The sequence below is a fragment of the Schistocerca gregaria genome, chromosome 7, assembly GCF_023897955.1.
Source record: "Schistocerca gregaria isolate iqSchGreg1 chromosome 7, iqSchGreg1.2, whole genome shotgun sequence".
NCBI lineage: Eukaryota > Metazoa > Arthropoda > Insecta > Orthoptera > Acrididae > Schistocerca > Schistocerca gregaria.
The window spans coordinates 399,872,576-399,898,104 of record NC_064926.1 but is presented as its reverse complement, the minus strand read 5'-3'; the positions used below and the strand labels follow the sequence as shown (position 1 = coordinate 399,898,104).

General features: G+C 36.6%; 1 protein-coding gene across 1 annotated transcript in view; it reads left to right on the top strand.

Annotated features, from left to right (window-relative positions):
* The window catches only part of LOC126282410 (uncharacterized), an 81,388-nt gene extending 56,401 nt beyond the window's left edge, over positions 1 to 24,987 (top strand). Inside the window, exon 3 of the mRNA XM_049982067.1 lies at positions 8,228 to 24,987. Within this exon, the coding sequence (XP_049838024.1) occupies positions 8,228 to 8,548 (321 nt within the window). The 3' untranslated portion in view covers positions 8,549 to 24,987. The remainder of the gene's footprint in view (positions 1 to 8,227) is intronic.
* The last annotated feature ends 542 nt before the right edge of the window (positions 24,988 to 25,529 follow it).

Sequence of the window (25,529 nt, the reverse complement as noted above, 5' to 3'; positions counted from 1 at the left end):
TCACTAGGGGTAAGATAGATACAGCCTACAGGAAAATTAAAGAGACCTTTGCAGATAAGAGAATGACTTGCATGAATATCAAGAGCTCAGATGGAAACCCGGTTCTAAGAAAAGAGGGAAAAGCAGAAAGGTGAAAGGAGTATATAGAGAGTCTATACAAGGGTGATATACTTGAGGACAATATTATGGAAATGGAAGAGGATGTAGATGAAGATGAAATGGGAGATATGATACTGCGGGAAGAGTTTGACAGAGCACTGAAAGACCTGAGTCGAAACAAGGCCCAGGGAGTAGACAACATTCCATTAGAACTACTGATGGCCTTGGGAGAGCCAGTACTGACGAAACTCTTCCATCTGGTGAGCAAGATGTATGAGACAGGCCAAATACCCTCAGACTTCAAGAAGAAAGCAGGTGTTGACAGATGTGAAAATTACCGAACTATCAGTTTAATAAGCCACAGCTGCAAAATACTAACACGAATTCTTTACAGACGAATGGAAAAACTGATAGAAGCCAACCTCAGGGAAGATCAGTTTGGATTCTGTAGAAATGTTGGAACACGTGAGGCAATACTGACACCACGACTTATCTTAGAAGAAAGATTAAGGTAAGGCAATCCTACGTTTCTAGCATTTGTAGACTTACAGAAAGCTTTTGACAATGTTGACTGGAATACTCTTGTTCAATTTCTAAAGGTGGCAGGGGTAAAATACAGGGAGCGAATGGTTATTTACAATTTGTACAGAAACCAGATGGCAGTTATAAGAGTCGAGGAATATGAAAGGGAAGCAGTGGTTGGGAAGGGAGTGAGGCAGGGTTATAGCCTCTCCCCGATGTTATTCAATCTGGATATTGAGCAAGCAGTAAAGGAAACAAAAGAAAAATTCGGAGTAGGTATTAAAATCCATGGAGAAGAAATAAAAACTTTTGAGGTTCGCCAATGACATTGTAATTCTGTCAGAGACAGCAAAGAACTTGGAAAAGCAGTTGAATGGAATGGAGAGTGTCTTGAAAGGAGGATATAAGATGAACATCAACAAAAGCAAAACAAGGATAATGGAATCTAGTCGAATTAAGTCAGGTGATGCTGAGGGAATTAGATTAGGAAATGAGACTCTTAAAGTAGTAAAGGAGTTTTGCTATTTGGGGAGCAAAACAACTGATGATGGTCGAAGTAGAGAGGATATAAAATGTAGTCTGGCAATGGCAAGGAAAGCGTTTCTGAAGAAGAGAAATTTGTTAACATCGAGTATAGTTTTAAGTGTCAGGAAGTCGTTTCTGAAAGTATTTGTGTGCAGTGTAGCCATGTATGGAAGTGAAACATGGACGATAGATAGTGTGGGCAAGAAGAGAATAGAAGCTTTCCAAATGTGGTGTTACAGAAGAATGTTGAAGATTAGGTGGGTAGATCATGTAACTAATGAGTAGGTATTGAATAGGATTGGTGAGAAGAGAAGTTTGTGGCACAACTTGACTAGAAGAAGGGATTAGCTGGTAGGACATGTCCTGAGGCATCAAGGGATCGCAAATTTAGCATTGGAGGGCAGCGTGGAGGATAAAAATCGTAGAGGGAGACCAAGAGATGAATACACTAAGCAGATTCAGAAGGATGTAGGTTGCAATAGGTACTGGGAGATGAAGAAGCTTGCACAGGATAGATTAGCATGGAGAGCTGCATCAAACCAGTCTCAGGACTGAAGACCACAACAACAACATCAACAGCTGAAATGTACAGCAAATGATGGTATGCCATAGGGAAATGGCAGGAAGGGGCATGAAAGGACACCAGGTGCACTCAATGTATATTCTTGGGGGCTTCATTCAACATGTTGAAGAGGCTATTCCAGCAGCCAATGACAGAACAGGGTGCAATCAACTGCAGATTGTGGCACACATTGGAACAAACGATGCCTGTTGTCTGCGTTCCAAGGTCATACTTGGGTCATTCCAGCAACTGGCAGAGGAGGCTGAGCAGTCCAGTCTTGTGTATGGAGTTTTCACGGAGCTCACAATTTGAAGCATTGTCTTCAGAACTGATCTTGGTGGCCCTTTAGTTCTGAATCAAGAGGAAGGACAGAACGAGAGACTTCAAATGTTCTGTGACAAGCTAGGCTGTGACTTCCTGGACTTTCACTGTAGGGCTGAGAACTGTAGGCTCAAATGGCTCTGAGCACTATGGAACTCAACTTCTGAGGTCATCAGTCCCCTAGAACATAGAACTAGTTAAACCTAACTAACCTAAGGACATCACACACATCCATGCCCACGGCAGGATTCGAACTTGCGACCATAGCGGTCTGAGAACTGTAGGGTCCCCCTGAATAGATCAGGAGTGCACTACACATTAGGCCACTTCTCAGGCCACAGTAGCAGACTGTGTGTGGGGTACACACAAGGGTTTTTTAAATTAGGCACCTCCCCAGCCAACCCAGATAACTATAGCCATAAGAAAACCAGAAGTATCAGTGTAAGATTGAAAGAAATGCTTCCCACAGGTGAGAGTATTAAACATTCACAACCAAGTACCAGAGTTTGAAAGCAGTGCAGGTCAGATAATACTAGGTACAGAAAGCTGGTTGAAACCTGAAATTGATTGCAGTGAGATTTTTGTCAGAAATTTGAGCATATATCAAAAGGAAAGGCAAATGGAGGTGGTGTTTATATTCCAGCAGACAAAAACCTCAAATCCACAGGGTCAGAAACTGAAGCTGCACATGACATTGTTTGGGCAAGACTCAGTATCAAAGGTGAGCATAAAATGGTAACTGCACCCTCCCATGACCCACCACACTCATCTCCTGATGCAACAAAAAACTTAAGAGAATATCTCAGTTCCTTTGTACTCATTTCCCAAATCATACTGGAATAGTTGGCAGAGACTTTAGTCATCCAACAATTACTTGAGAAAATTGCAGTTTTGTTAGTCGTGCACATGATAAAGACATCCTGTGAAACATTACTAAATGACTTCTCTGTTAACTATCTAAACATATAGTTTGGAACCCCACTCATGATAAAAATATATTGGATCCTATTGCAACAAACAGACCTGACTTCTTTAAGGATGTCCACGTCTGAATTGGAATCAGTGACCATCACATGGTTGTGGCAACAATCATTACCAGAGTACAAAGGACAACTAAAACAAGCAGAAAGATGCTTTTGTTCGATAAACTAGTTAAAAAATCAGTAGTGTCATTCCTCAATGAGCAACTTTAACTTTTCAGCATAGGGTAGGAGCACATAGAGGCACTATGCTCAAGTTTAAAAGAAAAGTTGACCATGCACTGGATAGATATGTACCCAGTAGAACAGTTCATAAACGGAGGAAACGTCCCTTGTATAGAGTCATTGTGAAGGAAACAGATTAACACATAATAGGTGTAAAACAAAGCGTAGAGCTCTAGACCGAGAGATGCTGAATGAAAGGAATTTGGCAAGAAACCAATGCCTGATGCCTTCAATGACTACCATAGCAGAATATTATCAAATGATATTTCACAAAATCCAGAGAAATTCTGGTCATATGTAAAGGCATATGCGACACCAAAATTATTTTCCTGCTGCTAGTGAGTGAGACAGGAACTGAAATCGAGTGTGGCAGAGCAAAAGCTGAAATGCTTAATTCAGCTCTGAAATGTTTCTTCACAAAAGAAAGTCCGGATAATTGCACCATTTTAATCCTTGTACCACTGAAAAGATGAATGACATAAATGCACTACTGGTCATTAAAATTGCTACACCAAGAAGAAATGCAGATGATAATCTGGTATTCTTTGGACAAATATATTATACTAGAACTGACATGTGATTACATTTTCACACAATTAGGGTGCATAGATCCTGAGAAATCAGTACCCAGAACAATCACCTCTAGCCGTAATAACGGCCTTGACACGCCTGGGCATTGGGTCAAACAGAGCTTGGATGGTGTGTACAGGTACAGCTGCCCTTGCAGCTTCAACACAGTACCACAGTTCATGAAGAGTAGTGACTGACAAATTGTGATGAGCCAGTTGCTTGGCCACCATTGACCAGACGTTTTCAATTTGTGAGAGATCTGGAGAATGTGCTGGCCAGAGCTACAGTCGAACATTTTCTGTTGGCAGTAAGGCCCATACAAGACCTGCAACATACGGTCGTGCATTATCCTGCTGAAATTTTGGGTTTTGCAGGGATCGAATGAAGGGTAGAGCCACGGGTCTTAACACATCTGAAATGTAACGTCCACTGTTCAAAGTGACGTCAATTCGAAAAAGAGATGACCGAGACGTGTAACCAGTGGCACCCCATATCATCACGCTGGGTGATACGCCAGTATGGCGATGATGAGTACATGCTTGCAATGTGTGTTCACTGCGATGTCGCCAAACACGGATGCAACCATCATGATGCTGTAAACAGAACATGGATTCGTCCGAAAAAATGATGTTTTGCCATTCATGCACCCAGGTTCGTCATTGAGTACACCATTGCAGGCACTTCTGTCTGTGATGCAGTGTCAAGGGTAACCACAGCTGATAGTCCATGCTGCTGCAAACGTCGTCAAACAGTTTGTGCACATGGTGGTTGTCTTGCAAATGTTTCCATCTGTTGAGTCAGGGATTGAGAGGTGGCTGCACGATCTGTTACACTGATGTGGATAAGATACCTGTCATCTCGACTGCTAGTGATATGAGGCCATTGGGATCCAGCACGGTGTTCTGTATTACCCTCCTGAACCCACCAATTCCATATTCTGCTAACAGTTATTGGATCTTGCCCAACACAAGCAGCAGTGTCACAATATGATAAACCGCAATCACAATAGGCTACAATCCGAACTTTATCAAAGTCGAAAATGTGATGGTACACATTTCTCCTCATTACACAAGGCATCACAACAACGTTTCACTGGGAAATGCTGGTCAACTGCTTTTTCTGTATGAGAAATTGGTTGGAAACTTTCCTCATGTCAGCACATTGTGGGTGTCGCCACCAGCGCCAACCTTGTGTGAATGCTCTGAAAACCTAATCAATTGTATGTCACAGCATCTTCTTCCTGTCGGTTAAATTTCGCATCTGTAGCATGTCATCTTCGTGGTGTAGCAATTTTAATGGTCAGTAGTGTATTAGAGCCAGTGGTGTTCTGAAACAGTTGAAATCCTGAAAGCTGAACAAAGCTCCAGGACCCAATGAAATCCCTATCAGATTCATACTGAATTTGTGGTTGAGTGAGCCCCTCTTCTAATTATAATCTGTCATGGATGCCTCAGACAAAAAACAGTGCCCAGTTCTTGCAAAAAAGCACAGGTCACACTCATCTACAAGAAGGGTAGTAGAAGTGATCCACAAATCTACCATCCAATATCCTTCATATCAATTTGTTTTAGAATCTTATAATATCCTGAGCTCAAATATAATGAGGTATCTTGAACAGAATAGACCCCTCAATGCCATCCAGCACAAAATCCAAAAACATCAGTCATGTTCTTCTACATGACATAATGAAAGCTTTGGATCAAGGCAGTCAGGTAGATGCAGTATTGCTTGATTTCTGAGAACCATTTCACTCAGTAGTAAACCTATGCATAATGCCAAAAGTATGATCATATGGGGCAGCAAGTGAAATTTATGACTAGACTGAGGATTTTTTGGTAGGAAGGATGCAACATGTTATCTTGGATGAAGAGTCATCATCAAATGTAGTAGTAACTTCAGATGTGTCCCAGGGAAGTGTGTAAGGGCTCTTGCTGTTCATTTGTATATTAATGAATTTGCAGACACTATTAATAGTAACCTCAAACTTTTTGCAGATTATGCAGTTATTTATAATGAAGTACTATCTGAAAGAAGTTGCATAAATATTCACTGACATCTTGATATAATTTCAAAGTGGTGCGGAGATTGGCAATTTGCTTTAAATATTCAGAAATATAAAATTGTGCACTTCACACAATGAAAAAATGTAATATCCTGTGTGTTGCAATTGGCCAGTTCATAAATATCTGGGTGTAACACTTTGTATGGATATGTAATGGATGATCACATAGGTTTACTTGTGAGTAAAGCAGGTGGAAGACTTGGATTTTTTGGTAGACTACAATGGAAGTGCAATCAGTCTACAAAGGAGACTGCTTACAAATCACTTGTGCAACTGGTTTTAGAATAATAGTCAAGTGTGTGGGACCCATAAAAATAAGACTAATAGGGGATATTGATGTATACAAAGAAGGGCAGCATGAATGGTCACAGGTTTGTTTGATTCATGGGAGTGTGTCAGAGGAACTGAACTGGAACTCTCTTGAAGATAGAAATAAACTATCATGTGAAAGTATATTAACAAAGCTTTAAATGAAGACTCTAGGAATATACTAAAACCCTCTAATATCACTCACATAGGGTTCATGAGGATAAGATTAGAATAACTACTGCATGCACAGAGACATTTAAACAATCAATCTTCCTGTGCTCTATACATGAAGGGTACAAGAAAAAACCATAATAACTGGTACAGTGGGACATACTCTCTGTCATGCACCTCACAGTGGTCTGCAGAGTATAGATGTAGATGTAGATGTGCATAGAAGTGTTTAAGCACTCATTCCTCCCATACTACATACACAAATACAGTGTAAATAAGCCCTAATAAGTGGTTCAGTGGGAACTACCATCTGTCATGCGCTTCACATTGATGTGAAGAGTATAGATTAACTGTAGATGTAGACATAAAACTGGCCTAAAACTATATACCAGCTTTAAGCAACACATTGCCTCTTGCCACTACTAAATGAAGTAACAAATTATGGCTACAATGTTGATGCATGAAGAAATCAGAATCAGTATTCATGTGTGGTGGACCACATTTCATTCTACAGAAATGATATATAAACACAAGCAGTCAAAGCTTCTGGTATAATGCTGAAATTTCTTTTTCTGTCATTTCAGTTGTTTTTAAGACGACTTGAACTATGGAAGACATAAGGTGCATATTTGTGTATATGTGTAATCAGTTTATTAACATTCAAAATAGTGAGCCAAATTAATGATTCCTCAAAAATAATGAATACCATGAACCAGCAAAAATGACATATGGCATTTTACTAAATACAACCAAAATTGATGCAAAGAGTTGAATAAAACTTGAATGGCATTTCTACTTATACTTTAATTTCAAAGTAAGTTCCCAACATATTTAATGAAACTATGCTTCATCCTGCGATTCACTATTGAAGATGAATGAACATAAATTTGCCCCAGACAGCACTACAAGATCAACCAATAGGTGCTTATGAACATGAGCATTAATACTAAAAAGTGATACAATTTTTAAAAATTCTCTAAAATACAAATTGAAATAAAAACAGCAGATTGAGTCACAAACATAGAACCTTCAGGTAGCCGCAACAAACAGCCACAACATGTTTTACTTAGCGATTCCCCCTTCCCCTTTCTCCCCCTTTCCAATTGCTTATAGCTCTGCGCAAACAGAAAGGTACAGAAGTCATTGCACAACAGAATTTTACAAATTTGCTGTATTTTAACATACGAAATAAAATGAAAAACATAAAAAATTACAAAGATTATTTTGAAACAGGATTAACTTATCCTACAGAATTCATGCATGGATAAGAATCTGTTTTCTCTGTCTAAGCTGCGGTTTGTCATTTTATCTCCATATGAGCTCAATATAAAGCATTTGCTGCTTAAAATAACTGATGAGAGGTATTAATTGATTATTTTTATGTTATGTATTGCTGTATTAAGCTTTAATGTATCCACTGCCATAAATAAAATATATCAAGCAGATATTAAAAACCAAAATGGTATGTCCATGAGGATAGCTTCAACTATTTGAATGAAATAGGAAACTGAAACTGGCCGTTTCCCAATAAAAGTAAAATGATTGCTTACCTGATTTCAGTGAAAGACACTTGGATCAGTAATAGTTAATGTTTTTCAAAATTTGATGGTTATGTAACATTTTCCTGCAAGTGTTATGGAATTCTCAGTTGTGTGATTCATGCATCTCTCCACTATTCTTAAAAGCCAAAACCCGTATTTAGTGAGCAGGACCGACTAATCTAAAACTATATTGAGAGCCTTAGTGTTGTGGTATCTGGAAAAAACTATCAAAAACAGATGTTAATTTTTAATGAATCCTATGCCTCTTATCTTCTCATGTGTAATAAGTCTCATTATTTTTCATGCAAATTCTCTGATAATTGTTCACTTCTGCTCTCAGGTGGAAGGGTTCTCAACAGACAGCGATGAAGGTGATGGTAGCAACCGTGTACGTCACTTCCTGCAAGTGCCACCTACTGTGCGGACGTTCACCCCTGCGAAACGCTGGAGTGACGGAGCTGCTTCTTACTACCGGCCACGGAGGTTGCTGCCCCGCCAGGCAGCTATAACCTCACAGCTGTCAGTATCGACGGAAGACACAGCAGCAGCTGCAGAAGTGGAGCGAGTTGCTCGGCGACCGCCCTGTCCGTTGCCACCGGGCGCCCGTCATTCCTCAAGCAGCTCTAGTGGGAGCCCCACACTCAAAGAGACACGCTTCTAAACACTGCAAACTTTGTGGTTAACAAATGCCCATGATAGCGGTGAAGACAGCAACAGGTTCCTCACTGAGTAAAATTACAGAGCCACTATGCAGGACCTGTCAGATTTTTGAAAACATTCAGCTGCAACAGGCTAAAGTGTGTGCTTCAAAAGGACTAAGACTAGTAATGAATGTAAATGAAGGGAGCCCAAGTGGAACCATTTTAAACTCTGCCATATCTCAGGAGCCCACATACAACAAGAATGAACAGACAGACATAGATGTATTAATATTAGCTGGGTAAAACCAATCAGTTAATTCTGTACTGGCAACAGCACATTACAAATAAAACTGTTGAGCATGGTCCTCAGCAGTTTTTCCAAACATTTGAGTTTTTTTCTCATCAATAGTATGGAATTCAATAAAGTTATGGAGCTACTACAAGATGTCCACAAATGAGAGTAGTAAAACAATATTGCTGTCCAATTTCTGTAAGTGACTGATGTAGTGAACATATGTTAGGCCTTTCGGTCCTTGTTTAGTGCCCTAGGAGTTAAATAAATATGGAAAACTGTTAGAATGACCTGTGTAACATACCAAATTAGCATGGTACAATCTCATTGGTGACTTATGTCAAATTGAGGTGAAAATGGAAGATGTGCAATGATTTCTAAAGAACTAAATAACTGCAGTGAGACAGCAATTGTTAATGTCCAAAAGACCGTAATACTCAGGTGAGACCAGTACGAGTTTTGTGTATTACAGCCAGTTGATAGAATGTTGACCCACTCTTAGTATTGTTGGATGCCTAATGGTAATCATGTATGGAAACCAGAAAATGTTGGTATACCTCCTTTGAAACATCAGGACTTCAGGACTCCTGCATGTGGCAACTCTGTACAGGGGCTGAATGCTGTATCGTGTCTGATTATCCACATCAGTGCATGTATGCTACGATGGTTATCAGACACTGTTTTCTAACATTATGAATTTCTCTGGGCAATTGTAGTTCCATACATCTCCCATTTCTTAACTTTTCAAATACAAGACATAGATAGAACTAAGAAAACTTGCAGTCTGTGTATAGAGAGTATGCACATTTTTCTATGCTTTTATGTGTAAGTTAGTGTGTGAGTGCCACAGGTATCCTATACAATGCTTAACCATTACAGTGTATATGGATATTCACACTGTGCCTTGTCTTGTATGTGCTTTTCAGAATCAACAAGCTCATGGGAGAACAGTGCAGCTAACGAAAACAGTCACTTTATGTGAAAGTATGCTATTACCATTACTGTCTCAAAGTTTCCCTATGATGAAGCTGTATTCATTTTTCATTTTGCCAATGCTGGTTGCTGGTAAATGTGTACATGTACTACAAACTTTCATATGTTTGAGGAAACCCTAGGTTACACACAGTCATAAATTTCAGTTCATGGTAATGAAATCTTGATGAATATTATTTAAAGAAAAAATCAAGCTACACACACAGATACATGTCTTATGCAACTTCTTCAGATCATATAGTAATCTTGTACATTACTGATAAAAAGTAACAAGCGGCCTCATGAACTACATATTCACTCTGAGCATCCTTTATTAAGGAGACATCATAATTTCTATCAGTAGTTACAACAGTCAGAATACTGTTTGCAACTGTTATGTCAGATGTAATTCTAGATGGTTCTTCAGCCTCTGACATATTGTGACTCAGAATCAATGGCAGGGGAGAATATCTTCACAATTGTAGACAAATTCTTCTGCAGAATTTCTGTAAATTTATTTTTACATTACAAATGTAACAAATGAAATATTTGTTGGAAGTTACAGGAGATACTATGAGGTGATAATTGAATTAATCACTACATATGTGGTTCTTAGTATGAGTAGCTGAAGTTCACTAGGATCCAGTACTACAAAATATAAATCTCATTTATACAAGAGTTGTTTGCACAGTCAGTGCTATTTCTGTATGACCCAGACAAACCGAATTATATGAGCTTCAGTTGTAGTGGCCTTCCAGATAGTTACCATAAAAGATATGGTGCTCCTGATAATTCAAGTATAACAAATGTATGTGGTGGCAATGTGCCAGATAAATATTTCTGTGCTGATGTCATACAGGACAAGTACATGGAACAAATTATTTTTCCTGTGTGTGTGTGTGTGTGTGTGTGTGTGTGTGTGTGTGTGTGTGTGTGTGTGTGTGTGTGTGTGTGCGTGCAAGTAGTGCAATTATAAGTGCTGTTTCTCTCTCTATTATAATTTTTGTTTTCTCACCAATGTACAATCAGATAAATATGGACCCTGTGGAAAACCGGACCAGCAATTAAAATCTTCCAACAGTAGTGAAAAATGGCAATGAAAGAGAAAGATAAAGGTTAAATAACAATGCAAAATGTAGCAATCAGAATATTTTTCTGGCATATTTTTTTTTCTCTTGTTACTATGTTGCATGTGTCACAAGTTACATGAATGTCTGAGAAAGTAATTCCAGTTCACGTCATTGACTTGATAAAACATGTTGCAGGTAATGAGTAATAACAAAAAAAGAGACCAAAAATATTTTAAGACAGAATAGAAGGTAGAAGAGTCTCTATCCTAGTTACTGCAGAGTCTGGTGCTCACCTTAAAGTCATTTGTATACCAAACATTATTTTAGAACTATTTGTCATAGTATACTATTTGTCATAGTATCCAGTCTGTTTGCATTTAACATGTGGATGCTGAATTTCAGGATGAGAGATCAATATATATGGTGGTCTAGAACAACATACACAATCTCATGATACCAGCTGATGAGCAACCTGTGTAAATAAACAGCATGTCGAACATGTAGCAAAAGCTCTTTGTATTAAAAGACTTGCATCAAGTCTTTACATGTTCCCTTTACATTGAAATTGTCCATCAACCACAAGTATACATTCTTCCTACCCAAACATCAGTATGCTACATGAAAATAAAGTAATTCGCTTAGGTGATTCATGTATTATGTGTGACATGTATGGTAATGCAGTAACAGATATATTAAGGCATGAATGCTACTGACCACACAAATGTGATCAACTTCATGGTGCTGTTGTTTCTCTCAACCCAATGGAAGACTTTTTGCCATGAGCTTATTTCAGCAACAGTGGAACAGACCAGCAGAGAATTAAAATTTCACAGTCTGCAGCATTTCTTGAATCTCTTCCACACCTACACAAAATGGTAAAGAAGTACATGCACTGTACAGATGTTGTATTTAATGTTGCAGACAAAGTTGCCAGTATGTTTAAATTTTGAATGAACAGACATAGAACACATTTTGTTTCTGGTACCCAACATATTAACAACATAACATTTCAACACATTCCTGAACTAACAGATAGTTCCCATTCACTTGCTGATGAATTCTGTGTTCCTAGCACAAAGTTATATTTTGAAAACCTGGACATCTTTTCATAGGTAATTTGCATGAATTTTTGTTTATCAGCGTACATATTTTTTAATGTTACTATATCTATTTACAATCCTTCAATACAATATTCCTCATTCTCAAAAACAGGATTTCCTTTCTGAGAAGATCTAATGCTTGAGCCAAGACATTCTCTCTGTTCATCTGTTAAATGATGTAAAGTAAGGTAATGGAGAACTCATCCAGAGAAAAGAAAATGATCCTCAAGCACAGGTTGATTCAATTTAAGTAAATGACTGAGAAGTCTTATCTGGATGGTAGAGAGCAAGAGGTATCACATACTCAACTCTATCTTCACAGTTACTTGGTTATAACATTTCTGATGGGAGAGAAAATTTTTATTCTCATATGGAAGATGAGTCTCTGGACTGTGCTATTAATTCCAGCTCAGTTTCTAATTCACTTTTCACCAGTAATGAAAATCTGATTTAAGATTTCTTGATCTTTAATGTAAGATCTTTGTTTAAATAAAGTCATTTTGGATGCCTGTTTCGCAGTTTGTCCATTCAGTATGGGACATGTTGCGCAAAAACTTTTTGCTTGTTTAAATTACTAGTCATAATTCAAAATACTGATGTTGGTGCCATCACTGTGGTCTCAGAAAGTGACTCACATATTGCATGACATTTTCCTTCATGAGCAACAGTCACAAATTTCATTCATCTACAGATGTTATTTGCCTCTTCATTCTTGGTTTCGAGTTAACGTTTCCACAGCCACCAAGGAAACAATTATGCCAAAGTAAACTGTAGTAAATTCACCACACAGATTATTGCAAGAAATATGTATTTCTGAAACTTCCTGCCAGGAAGTTTCATATCGGAAAATTCATTCTGGAATATGTATTTCTGTCCTTATATGACCAAGTAAAATTATGATTTCACTGTATGATCTTTGATATAATAATTCCAATGGAAAAGATTTGTGCAAACTCCTTCAAGTTACCTAGTCACAGTAATACAAAATAACTGCTACCTTATCATAATTTCAACAGTAAATTACATAATGTCCAGTGTTGTTTTGCCATGTAACCATTATTGCCAACCATCGTATTACTTATTAATAAGTCTTCATAAACATTCACAACATTAGACTTTTAAAAGAGTAAAAAGCATCTATGTATTCAATGTAAAACAATTCACTACTTCAAAGTGAACATTGCAGCAGTTTGTGGAAAGTTAAGGTTTTGAAAATAGTTGCATGAAGATGACAAACTACTTGATTGCTGCAAATCAACATTCATGTATGGATGATTAAACTGAAACATACAAACATAATTGATTACATTGCTATAGAATGACAGCAAACATCATTTGCACAAAAATATTGTGACTGTAATGACACAATGGCCCTTCAGTTTTCTAGCAGTGAAAATTCCTTCCAGTTCCCTGATCAGTACTGACTGAAAAACACAATAAACTGAGTCCACAAATAATTTATTATTTGACTGTATTCTATAATGTGCCATTAGTAGCTACAGATGCATTGCTAAATAGGTACAGCTGCAAACTATGTACAAATACTGAAACTTTTTGAGAAGTAAAGCACTACCTCACATACTTAATGTTGGTCATTTAACATTCAGAAAAGGTAATGGCACAGGTAGAATTAAAGTTGAATAATGAGTTCCTATGTGTATGAGTGATATAACTTATGTGGATTCAAAAACATGCTTAAGATCTAATTGTGATATGACCAAGTCTGATTCACAATAGGGCACAGGCTTCTAAAGACTGTTAACAAATGTGTTAAAAATTTTGGCCCAAATTTAGTGCAAAAACATTTATTTAAAATATTTTCATTACAAAACTAATAAACTATTTCAATATAGAAGTACTGTAACTTATGATTTTTTTTAAAAAAAATACAAGTATATCCATTAATCTTACACCTCTAGAAACAATATATTCTTCAGCCAGTTTACTGGAACAGCACTGTAACACTGACAGTAAAGCCATGGGGTATCTATCAGTTCATATCTAGAAATAATTATTGTTACATATAAATGTTACTGCAATACAACAATGTATGCTTTTCTCTGCAAAATGTTTAAAATACTTTACTAAGTGGCACAGAACAAACATGATATAAGAAATAAGTCAACAGTCTTGTGCAAGCTGGTATGAACAGTCACACTTCTTTATACAGTCCAACACTTACAAGGTCAACTACACACTCTGGTTCTTCAACAATGGCAACAACAAAAATGGGCTACAAAAATACCATAACACATAATGTAAATATAAACTACATCACATATCACTGAAATTAGTATTAATTACCAAAATGTCAAATACAGAAAACAATTCAAACCTTAGATACCTGGTTGTGCATGCTATATGTTAACAAAATACAAGGCTTGCATCAAGATTTATTGCAGTAAGCATTTACACACATTTAGTGGTACCTAAAAAATGGCAGAGCTGTCATCATCAAAAATGAAAGCAAATCTTTTACTTAACATATTTTTCTTCAAAACACGTTTTTCATTCTTTGAATTTTTTAAATCAAAATTTCAGAATTTCTGGCAGTTTAATGATAGTTTTTTAATCAAACTGAAATGAACTGTCAAAATTGTGTCAAAAGACAGTCATCACATATCACATAGTACAGGACAAGCAGGAGCAAAAGAGCCCAGCTTAAAAAGAGATACACAAAAACTTCTAAAAATTGATTTGGTTTCTGTCCATATACTAGGCAGTTGCAACACACAGGCATGAAAATGGGACATCAACATAAAAGAAGAAATCTAAGAATGTCAAATAATCTCATGCATATAGACTATTGTAGTAAATGATATCTCAGTTTCTCTTTTTAGAGGGTTCAATGTGCACATCTCTTTTCACATACAGAAATCATATTCAAAAATTAAATAATCATGTTTTACACTTACATTCATACTCTGTAAACCACCCTGAAATGGATGACTCAACGTACTTTCCACTGTATCATGTATTACAGTTTCTTCCTATTCTATTACCATATGGAGTACTGGAGGAATTGATATGAAGCAGAGTATGAAACATTTCTATATATAAAAAATATTAAAAATAATGATATTAATAATATTTATTCATATTTTGATCATTTTGTACAATGGGATGGACAAATCACTTGGACAGAAGTATGTATGGGGCAATCAAATGAAAGCAAGGCACATGGCAAAAAAGTATGTAAACTGTTTATTACTTCAAACGTAATCCTCAGAAGTGATAACACATTCATCCCATTGTGGGACAAGGCAGTTAATGCCTTCATCAAAAAATGTTTGCAGCTGCATGTAGAACTGTGACTGTACCCAGGGCTGTACCTCTTCATCTGAAGCAAATCAACAGCCATAAACATATTTCTTCACAGCTGCAGGGCCAATGCACATGTTGCTGTGGTTGTTTCAAGTATGCTGCAGCAGTTTTCCTGTGAAGCCCTTACAAATCTTCCACACTGTCTCAACGCCTCCCCATGTGATTTCCATATTTCTGAAGCCCTAAAGAAAGCCATTTGTTGCTGTTGATTTGCTTTGGATGAAGATGTGCACACCTGGGTACAATTATGATTCTGTGAGCAACTGCAAACCTTTTTCCACAAAGGCAGTGACCATCTTGTCTCACAGTGGGATAAATGTACGAACAGTTAGGGCATTTACTTTTGAAATAATAAACAGTTTACTTACTTTTTTCCATCTGCCTTGGTTTCATTTGACTGCCCCTTATACAACGTACTAAATGTAGATAATATTACACACAAACAATTTTGGCTTTAATTACACATAAAACCAAAGAAAATCTTATGTCATGGGTCCTGCCAGGTTACGGGAGGAAGTAAGGCAAAGACTGAGAAAAAAGCAATAAGGCTGTGCAATCTTCAGTTCAGAGATGGTAGAAGGTAATGCTAAAGAGAGAAGTAAAAATATATCTGTAAGAAGCATATAAAATGGAAAACAGTGAGAGTGACCAAATTTTTATACAACAAATAGAAGAAACAAAAATGAAATGCCATCTGTGAGGGGGAAGGAATAAAAAAATAAGCAAAAGTAAAGCAAAAAACTTCAGTGGAAGAAGAAAGCAGATGGACAGCTAATGCAGTTTGATTCCATGAAAGTGACATGATGAGAGTACATTTTGGAGACAGATTTCGTCTTCCAGAGTTCAAAGAAGCAGCTGCATGGCGGGAGCGTTTAAATAGCCCTTGTACTATAGCATGCACTCAGGGCTCTTTTTGTGGAGCAACTGGGTTCTGGCCACCTCAAAGACATTCATGCCCATTCATCGATTCTGCTAATTTGATAGTTATTCCTATGGATAAAGCAGTGCAGTCCACTTGTAAGATGGTACATTAATGAGTAGTTCAGGATACAGTCTTTCCTTTAATGCTATACATTTTACCAGTAGTGGGCTTAGATTAGGTGGCAGTAGGTGAGGGTACAGTTAACATTTCATAGCGGACAAGCAACTTAGGGATGGGATGCTGGTCTTGAATGTCAGAATCTCAGAAGGGTGTTTAAGAGGTGGCAGCATACAGGATTGAGTTGATATCACAATGAGAAAATATTTCAGGACTCATCTTGGGAAAATCATAGTCCTCATGGAGTAATTCAGTACGTCATGAAAGTGTGGGTACTACTGCATTACGAGCATAATGTTTCTCAGCTATTTGGACGTAGGAACTTCACTGATGGTATGAAGTGACAGGAGGAAATGGCCCAGGAGATATGTTTGTGGATATCAGTGGGGTAGTTGCAAGAGAGAAATGCTTGAGAAAGCGTATTGGTATAGGTGTTATGGGATTTGGGTTTCAATCATTTTCATTTACCACAATCACCTACGCTGTACGAAAGGGTATATTTGACTTGAAAAGGATTAAAGCTGTGAGAGTGGAGATATTGCTGCTGGTTGATGTGAAGGGGGCTGAAGTTTGGATGTATGACTCACAGAGTTGCAAGTATACACCCAGCAAGATGGCTTGACTTATGGACAAGAATGAGGTGAATTTCATCTGGGAAAATAAGTTGAAGGAAGTTCAGCAGATCTTCTTTACAATGAGTTCATACTGCAAAGATATTTATGACTATATAGGAAGTCAAGGGGCACAGCTTCTAGGGAGCTGACATATGCCTCTTCCACGCACCAGACAGAGCAATTCTGTTTCCCATTGCCACCTATTACCTAACAACTAATAAACACTCTTTTTGTTACACAGTATCAGCACTGACTTGATGGCCTCAAGAGATTATTTTCCAGAGCTGGGGCTTTCTCGTGCTGCACCCTGAAATGACATCATCCCTCCCTGGTTTCCTAACATGCACTTTCACTTCCAAATATTCTCTTAAACTTTGCAGCATCCTTGTCACGCCCTACACCATTCCCAAACCAAAATTTTAACCTGTAAAACATTTTCCATGTACTACCACCTTCTTTACCCACATCATTACCAAATTTTATAACTTAAAAACACTTGGCCACAAGCAAAATTAATTGTGTGGGTTACCAGCTGATACCTGTCTACAATGTGCATTTCTACACAGGGATGAACACCAATCTGGCAGAATCATGAAAGGACACAAATACACTGCTTCAGTTGCAAAGTGTGCTCTATAGCATAATTCAAGAGGCCACAGTGGTTACTACACCACATGGTCCTACTCAGAAGCTGTTCCCCTAAACTGTGGAAACAGGAACTTCAAAATATACTTTAATATGCTTAAACTCAAATCATTTACCTTCACCCCTTTTCCTTCCACAATCAAATTTCTTTTTATTTTACTTCTATGTTTATATTCCCCCTCCATAACTGCCCCTTTGTTTTTCCTCCATTTATTATATTTTATTTGTGTCATTCTCTCAGTTTTGTTATTTTATCTTATTATTAAAAACCTGCTTTTCTGCTTACTATATCCCTCACTTCCACAAACTCTAAGCTGAAGAAGTACTAGTGTTTATTAACATAATACTTTAGATCTCCTACTTTATCTGATACTATTCTCTTCATATTTGTCTCCTTCTTTACTCATACATGGTAGGACATCGTAGCCTGATTTCCAATTGATCTGTCCATCCCACTTAGCTGAAGCTCTTTCAAACATCAGGTATAGTCATGAATGCTAGTACTACTGTAATTTATTTTTTGAAATTGGTATTATATATCAATAATTGTTGTATGTGTCGATTATACCAATATGAAAAGAAATTCAACCACATCCACAGCAGTTTCGATAGAGTGTTCAGAGATGATGGGCGTGTGTCTGTGCTTGTGTGAATGTGTGTGTGTTTTCCTTTCTTTTCTCAAGAATGCATTGGCCAAATGATTAGTGTGTAATAGTCTTTTCATTGTGCCTGTTTGCAACTCAGGGTGACACTATATGGTGAATAATAATCTCTCCTTTTCATAATTGTTGATACTTCAATCTGGACTTTCTATTGTTTCATTTCCACAGTTATCTATTTCCTTCTTCACACATTTTCTAGTAACATTATAAGCCTGTAACAAATGGCTTTCTGTCTTTAGTTAGAGACTTTCTTGGGAAGTTTTAAGGTCTTCAGATTTTTATGGAAATTCTCATTCTGCAGAAATCACAATGGCAAATGATTAACAACTTGCACGCATCTTTCAAAGTAACAATAATTTTATCAGTGATAACTATAACCAAACTGTTTTAGTCACCAGTTACAGCAACTGTCATCAACTCCTTCTTGAGAATATGCTGTAGTTTCATGTCCACATCACTATCTTCAAGTGGCCTGGCATACCCCTCAGTCTCAAGAAAACAAAATACTGTCCAGCATTATTATAGACAGTGGGGGGAGGGGGGGGGGGGGGGAGGAGCATTACATATACAATCTTTTCTTTCGTATTGTGGCCCTCTCTTGAGCAATTTATCTTCACATGATCGTGAGGGCAAATGAACTAACTGTTGTCAACCTCCACAACCTGATTCACTTTATGTTCCAGACTACAACAAAGCTTAAGTAATTTCAACAATCCTGTCTAATAGTTTCTTTTCAGCTAATCTATTGAGTTCAGTTCAGTATCCAACCACTTACAGCACACCACAAGTGTACATTAGCCCTAACACAACCTGGCTGTTAACTGCTGTAATAATATGCTTACCAGTTGGTTTCCTATGTCACTCCGATCCTGTATTCATATGTAGATGTTTTCTTTTGCTTTTTGTGATCAGTTCTTATATTTTGTTGCATTCCTAAATACTTTTACTATGATCCAGGAACTCATACCAGTTTGTCAGTAGTGTTAATATGCTGATTTGTTATTTGCACACATTGATATCATCATTAAATACTTTTATTGACATTACTGAGGAGACAAGTATTTTCTGCATATGGTTTTATGTCATGGACCACATTCTGCCAAAAGAAACTGTCCCCTGTACCTCAAATTTTTAAATAAGTCTGCAGAAAAAAATCAACTAAATTTTATTTGGTAATGTCACTAAAAAACTTGTCAGAGACCAAGTAATTAAATTTCTGCTGAAATGAAATACGTGAACTGATTTTGTTTAAGCAATATGGTTATTGCACCTTCACAGTCTATTCATATTTTGGAGAAAATACTGTAACATAATTGTTTATCTTTGTATGGAAAATCTGCATTGAAGAAAGGCTTCATGTATGCATTTGACTATCCACATTATCTATTAGGAGGCATTGACATAAGTAGAGCAAAGAGAATTTGGCAGTTTTAAAACACTACAAATGTGATAGTGTGAATGAAAAACTAAATTATTATCTATTTTTATCAATAAATGGTTTAGCAGGGAGTTTTTAGTGATTGGTAATGACCAAATGTAAATTTGTGAGACCTTAACTTTTCCTGACGAATTAAATGTTCAAATAATTCATGAGTTTGCTGCCAGGTGATGTCGTCATCCACTGCCGCCATGGTGGTCGACGATGTCACCCGGCAGCAACCTGTAAATTACATGAAATGTAATTTTTTTTTGAAAAACTCACATCCCTCTGGCGTAATGGAAAAACAATAGATGCACTGAAGATCTAAGACTTACAGCCCACTACAGATTTAATAAGTAATTGTAATGTTGCCTTTTTGGGAGATAACATTATGGTGGATGTTGTTGAACATTTTTTGGGCATATGAAACCTTGAAAATGTGTTAATTACATGTAATAACTTTATAGAGAAATAACATGTTATATGAATGTATAATATAATTGGCTTAAAAGTAGTTTTCAGTTCCTCAGTCCACAGATTTCAATAGTACATTTCAGTCATTCACTCAAATAAAACAAACCACAAAAATCTGCAATATATTAAAATATAACAAAGTCAAAAATTTCATATTGTCTTCTGAGGCATTGCTAATAATATCACTTTTGTTTATTTCACAAAATTCAGTTGAGAGCTGTTAATTTTCTTCTAACTTTAAAAATATTTTCCATGGTTTCAGCATCTTGTGTATTGGTTCCTTTCTATCTAATGGGATCCATTTAAAAATGGGTAATCCCATTTTGGTTTCTAGTTTGCCTTCTTTCAATAGTATAGCCAAGCAGATCAGCTATGGCAAAAAAAGTCTCCCTGAAATATTCCCCTTTGGCTGGGAATTATTGTGATGATCTCATTTTTGAACTAGACATTTGCCGTGATATCTATAGCTCAAGGTGTAGTGCTTAGCATTGCTGCCTCTAGATTGTTGGGTCTTGGGTTCAATTCTGGGCCTGGTTGGAGATGCTCTTCACTTGGAGACTGGGTGTTATCCTCATCATTTCATCTCATTTTATTCACAAAGATGTGCAAGTTGTTGAATATGTGTCAAATAAAAAGATTTGCAGCTAGTTGCCAAGCAACTACAGACAGGGTTTCAATTCTGTCACTGATCATTTTAGTTTTCCATATGTCCATCATTGTTTCCTCACAACTAAATGTGTGTAGGCTCATACTGTTAATTTAGAATATCTCAAGGAGAAAATTATTAGACATTAAATCAGCATTCTTGGCGTCATCAGTGTAAGAAATAAGCAAATCGCGTTTCTTAATCTGCATCTGTTTCACTGTGGTAGGATCAATGAAGAGCATGTGTGTAGCAATCAGCAAGTTATTTCATTAATATCCATGGAAGATAACACACTAAAGGACCAATTACAGAGTCAGAATGAAATGTGATTGTGGCTTCTTGTATAGTAACAATACATAAAAATAATTATAACACAGGCACACAATAAAATTACAACAACAACAATAGAATAATACCTATTTATTATCTTGTGTAGTCTCTTTTAATGAGTATCACATTTCAAACAAAAGTGTTCAAACAAAAGAAATTTTTTTGATGTTTAAAATACTATAGAAATTCTACACATGGAAAGTTTTTTTCTTAACCAGATCCAAAGAAATGAAGAACATATTTCCCATCCTTTTTTTGGATACGGACTTTCCACTGATACTGCCTATGTTATAAATACATACTTCTGTTGAGTGTTACAGTACATTTAAACTTATAAATTATTGCATATTTGTACTTTTGACCCAAAATATGTAATTAATTTTATGTTATAAAGGTGTGTATATGTTACCACACTTTATCATCATTCTGGCAGGTAACATTTAGGTATGTGCAACAATAAAAAACAATGCCATATTATGTGGTGGGTGGTTGAGCTACTATTTTTTCTATGTTATTATTAGTAGTTTCCCTTCATATATGTACTACATTATTGTATAATCTATGACAACTACGATTTTGTTAATTCATTTCATTAACAATTGACAGTCTAGAAATAGATGAAAAATTACCAGAAGTATGACAAAAAAATTTCAACTAGATTTTTTGTATATTTTACTTCACTCAAACTGCATCATAATAAAATGAAAAAATAAAAAAGAAAGGAAGAAAATAAAACTATGAGTGGCTGTGTTGCATTTTATAACTCTATACTGTTAATACAGAATAGCTTAAACATTTTGTTTTGTCACATAGTGACAGCATGTTGGTTGTCATTAGGTGGATCTCATGCTTATAGGATTAAATCATAGATTCACTTTCCTGTGGTAAACCAGTTATTATTTATGTTTCTGTAGACAATTCTCAATCTATAAATTTGATTGAATTTGTTCACTTTCATTTTTTCTTGTAATTTCTACAGTGTTTAGCTCTCATCTTTCATCTATCAAATGCATCCTGCTCATTCCTAAATCTATTAAAAAGTTGTTAGTTCAAAGATGATCACAGGTTTTAGGAGTAACTTTCTTTTTCCTTGTACTCTGTGCATTTTTTCCTATTTGCTCTTTTCACCTTTTGAAATATCTCTTATGTGTGAAGCTGCACCATGGTTTTGTTTGTGTTAAACTGTAGATACCCAAGAAGTAGCTAAAATCAATTACAGATTAAAGAAAAGCAAGGGAACACTATCTCGAATGAAACTGCAGCCTCTCTGACAGTATTTATGAAGTAAATTTGCAACAATCTCTCAAATACAAAAATTATGAATATTGACACACCAGTAATGTCTTACATTTCATTTGTTCCAGAAATGCTCTGTGCACTCCATTTCCATCATCTCATGGCAAACTTTTTCTCTCATTTAAGACTAGGTAAATTCTTTGTTCAGAGATTTCAAATATTGGTCAATAAAACCACTAAGTCACATACATATGGTAAGAGGTACACACTTAGTCTTCCTCGAATCGGTAGATTTCAAGTGGTATTTAAGTACATACACCCTTCCACTCTTTTGTTCCTCAGTTTCCATCCAGACTACAGTTGTGCTCTGTACGAATTTGGGAAGAACATTTAACAAGTAAGGATGTGTGCCAATTAACCTGTGTGTTTTGTACCAACAGACAGTACAGGCCTGGTTTTGAAACAGAACTTCTAATGTAATATATACACGTGATTCCTTCATTTGCGTGAAATTAACGGAAAATGTCACAACAATGTAGCCATAAACTGGATGACAGAAAAAGCATTCCAAGTCAACGCAGCTGATACATGAAAACTGGTTACGTTTCCCACTAGGATGTAACAAACTGAACAGGCTATTGCCAAACAGGTGATCAAGCTAGGATCTTCTGATTATACAGTGAACTCATGTAGTTTTCTCTGTATTTGCTTAAATTTCTCAAAAACTAGAGAGAACTTCAGAACTATTAGCTGTGTGTAGCGGTATTATCCTGACTATTTTCCACAACTTTTGAACAGGGTCTAACTTTTGAAGGTACAGTAAGTAAGCTGATAAGCAGAATGCACACAAATGTAGGAATTAAATGAATTTCCTTCCAGTATAAATAAAGAAAAGAATTCAGAAATTCCCAGATGTTAAACATATACATAAATATTCTCATTAGCTATATGAACTAAAGTACAGTAAGCAAAGATCTACATTTATCAACTTGAAAAATTCAGAATGGAATGTAATAATATTAGAGAAGGAAAGTTGCTACTCACCATATAGCGGAGATGCTGAGTCGCAGATAGGCACAACAAAAAGATTCTCACAATTATAGCTTTCGTCCACTAAGGCCTTTGTCAACAGCACACACACACACACACACACACACACACACACACACACGAAAAAGCAACTCGCACACACGACTGCAGTCTCAGGCAACTGAAACCGGTTTCAGTTGATTGCACTCTCAGGCAACTGAAACTGGTTTCAGTTCCCTGAGATTGAAGTTATATATATATGTGTGTGTATTGTTGACAAAGGCCTTAATGGTCGAAAGCTATAATTGTAGAATCTTTTTGTTATAACTATCTGCGACTCAGCATCTCCATTATATGGTGAGTAGCAACTTTCCTTCTCTAATATTGTTATATTTATCAACTTAAGTCTACACAGACAACAATTAAAAGAAACTGTTGAAATTACTTAAATGGTAGACAGTATAGGTTTCTTGTGAAGTAGTTTCAAATCCTCTACATCTCCTAATTTATTGGCTTCTGATACTCTACTGATTGGATATCATACACAAAACAAATTTTATAAGTGGTTCCCTATGGTGTAACATATAGGCAGCACTTATTACTTCTTGTAACACACTGCAAAGAAGTCATGAGTAAGGTAATTACTTTTTCATGTGTCCAGTCTTAAGGCTTGGTAAGTTCTGCTCTTAACAGAAATGTCACATCAAATAAGTGGATGTTAGACAATTTAATTAACAAAGTGCCTGGAAGGCCAATCAGGAAAAAAGCAGCAATTATAAAATTGTCTTATCTTCTCGTAACAACCCATACTTTTACTTCCTTCACAGAGCAAAGGAACTTTAACAAAAAAATAAACAAAAATGAGGACAGGTAAACACTCATCTATAACTGATTGTGTTATGTTTGGTGCATAAACAGATAATAAGCAAAGGCACTTCAGTTCTGAGAACTAAATCACACACACACACACACACACACACACACACACACACACACACACACAGAGAGAGAGAGAGAGAGAGAGAGAGAGAGAGAGAGAGATGTTAACTGTTTATAGCGGGTTGCTCAAGCTGAGAGGAGCTGGGTGGAAGGATGCCTGTGACAACAGGGAGAGGTTAGACGTAGTGAACGACACAGAAGTGGGAAAGCCTTGCAGGAAATGAACCCGAAAATTCAAATTATTTGTATCATGAATGTAATCTTTGTCAGCATACTTTGTGATAGAAAAGCAAAAATTATTAATCAGACAATGAAACAATTTATTTGTGACATCTGCAAACCAAGTAATGTGAATTCCAAAGTTATAGAAATGGTTGGAAGAGTGGAAAGTGTACATGCATAATCCACAAAATGTTTATTTTCCTATGATGAATGGTTGTTTTAGAAGTGTGCCTCTAGAAATCAAATGAACTTTAACATTCAAAATGCTCTGAAAAAAAAAGAATCTTACAAAGTTGTTTTGTTTATAGTATTTGTATGTGTTCCAAATTTTAAAAATATTAACAAAAATAATTGTTACATACTGTGCAATATGGCCTTTGATTGTTTTGTAGCTAATAAATTATATTGTACAGTCATTGTATTAATAAATTAATGTCAATGTTAACTTGTTTTTAAGTGTTATTGTAAATACACTCCCTATTTGCTCACCTGCAAGGAAGAATGTTCCAGCCCTTTTGAACATCATATAATTAGATTACAATAACGTACTTGTATGACAACATCAAGTTAATAATCCTGATAGGAGTGAAACATGGAAGGACATCATTTTGCCACCATTGATGAGTTAGATATAGAATTACTGAAAGAGCTGGACACCATAATGTACAGTGGGTTCCAGAAGTGATTCCAAGATTGGAAAAAGTGCTGGCAGGTTTTCTACTGCATCTCACAAGTGCTCAACAGGACCAAAGTATGGTGACTTGAGGGCCATACTAGCACCTCCGTATGAGCGGAGTGTTTTTAAAACCAATACGGGCACAGCTTAGGAAGGTGGGATGCTGAACTGTTCTGCTGATATTTCAGGTAGCCTGCAGGGAGCTACAGACAAGCAAATGATCAGACAAAAGGTTACTGCACAGCTTAACAAAGAGACATGATGGCAAATACATTGAGATGATGAAAGTCACAGGATTCCTCCTAATATCA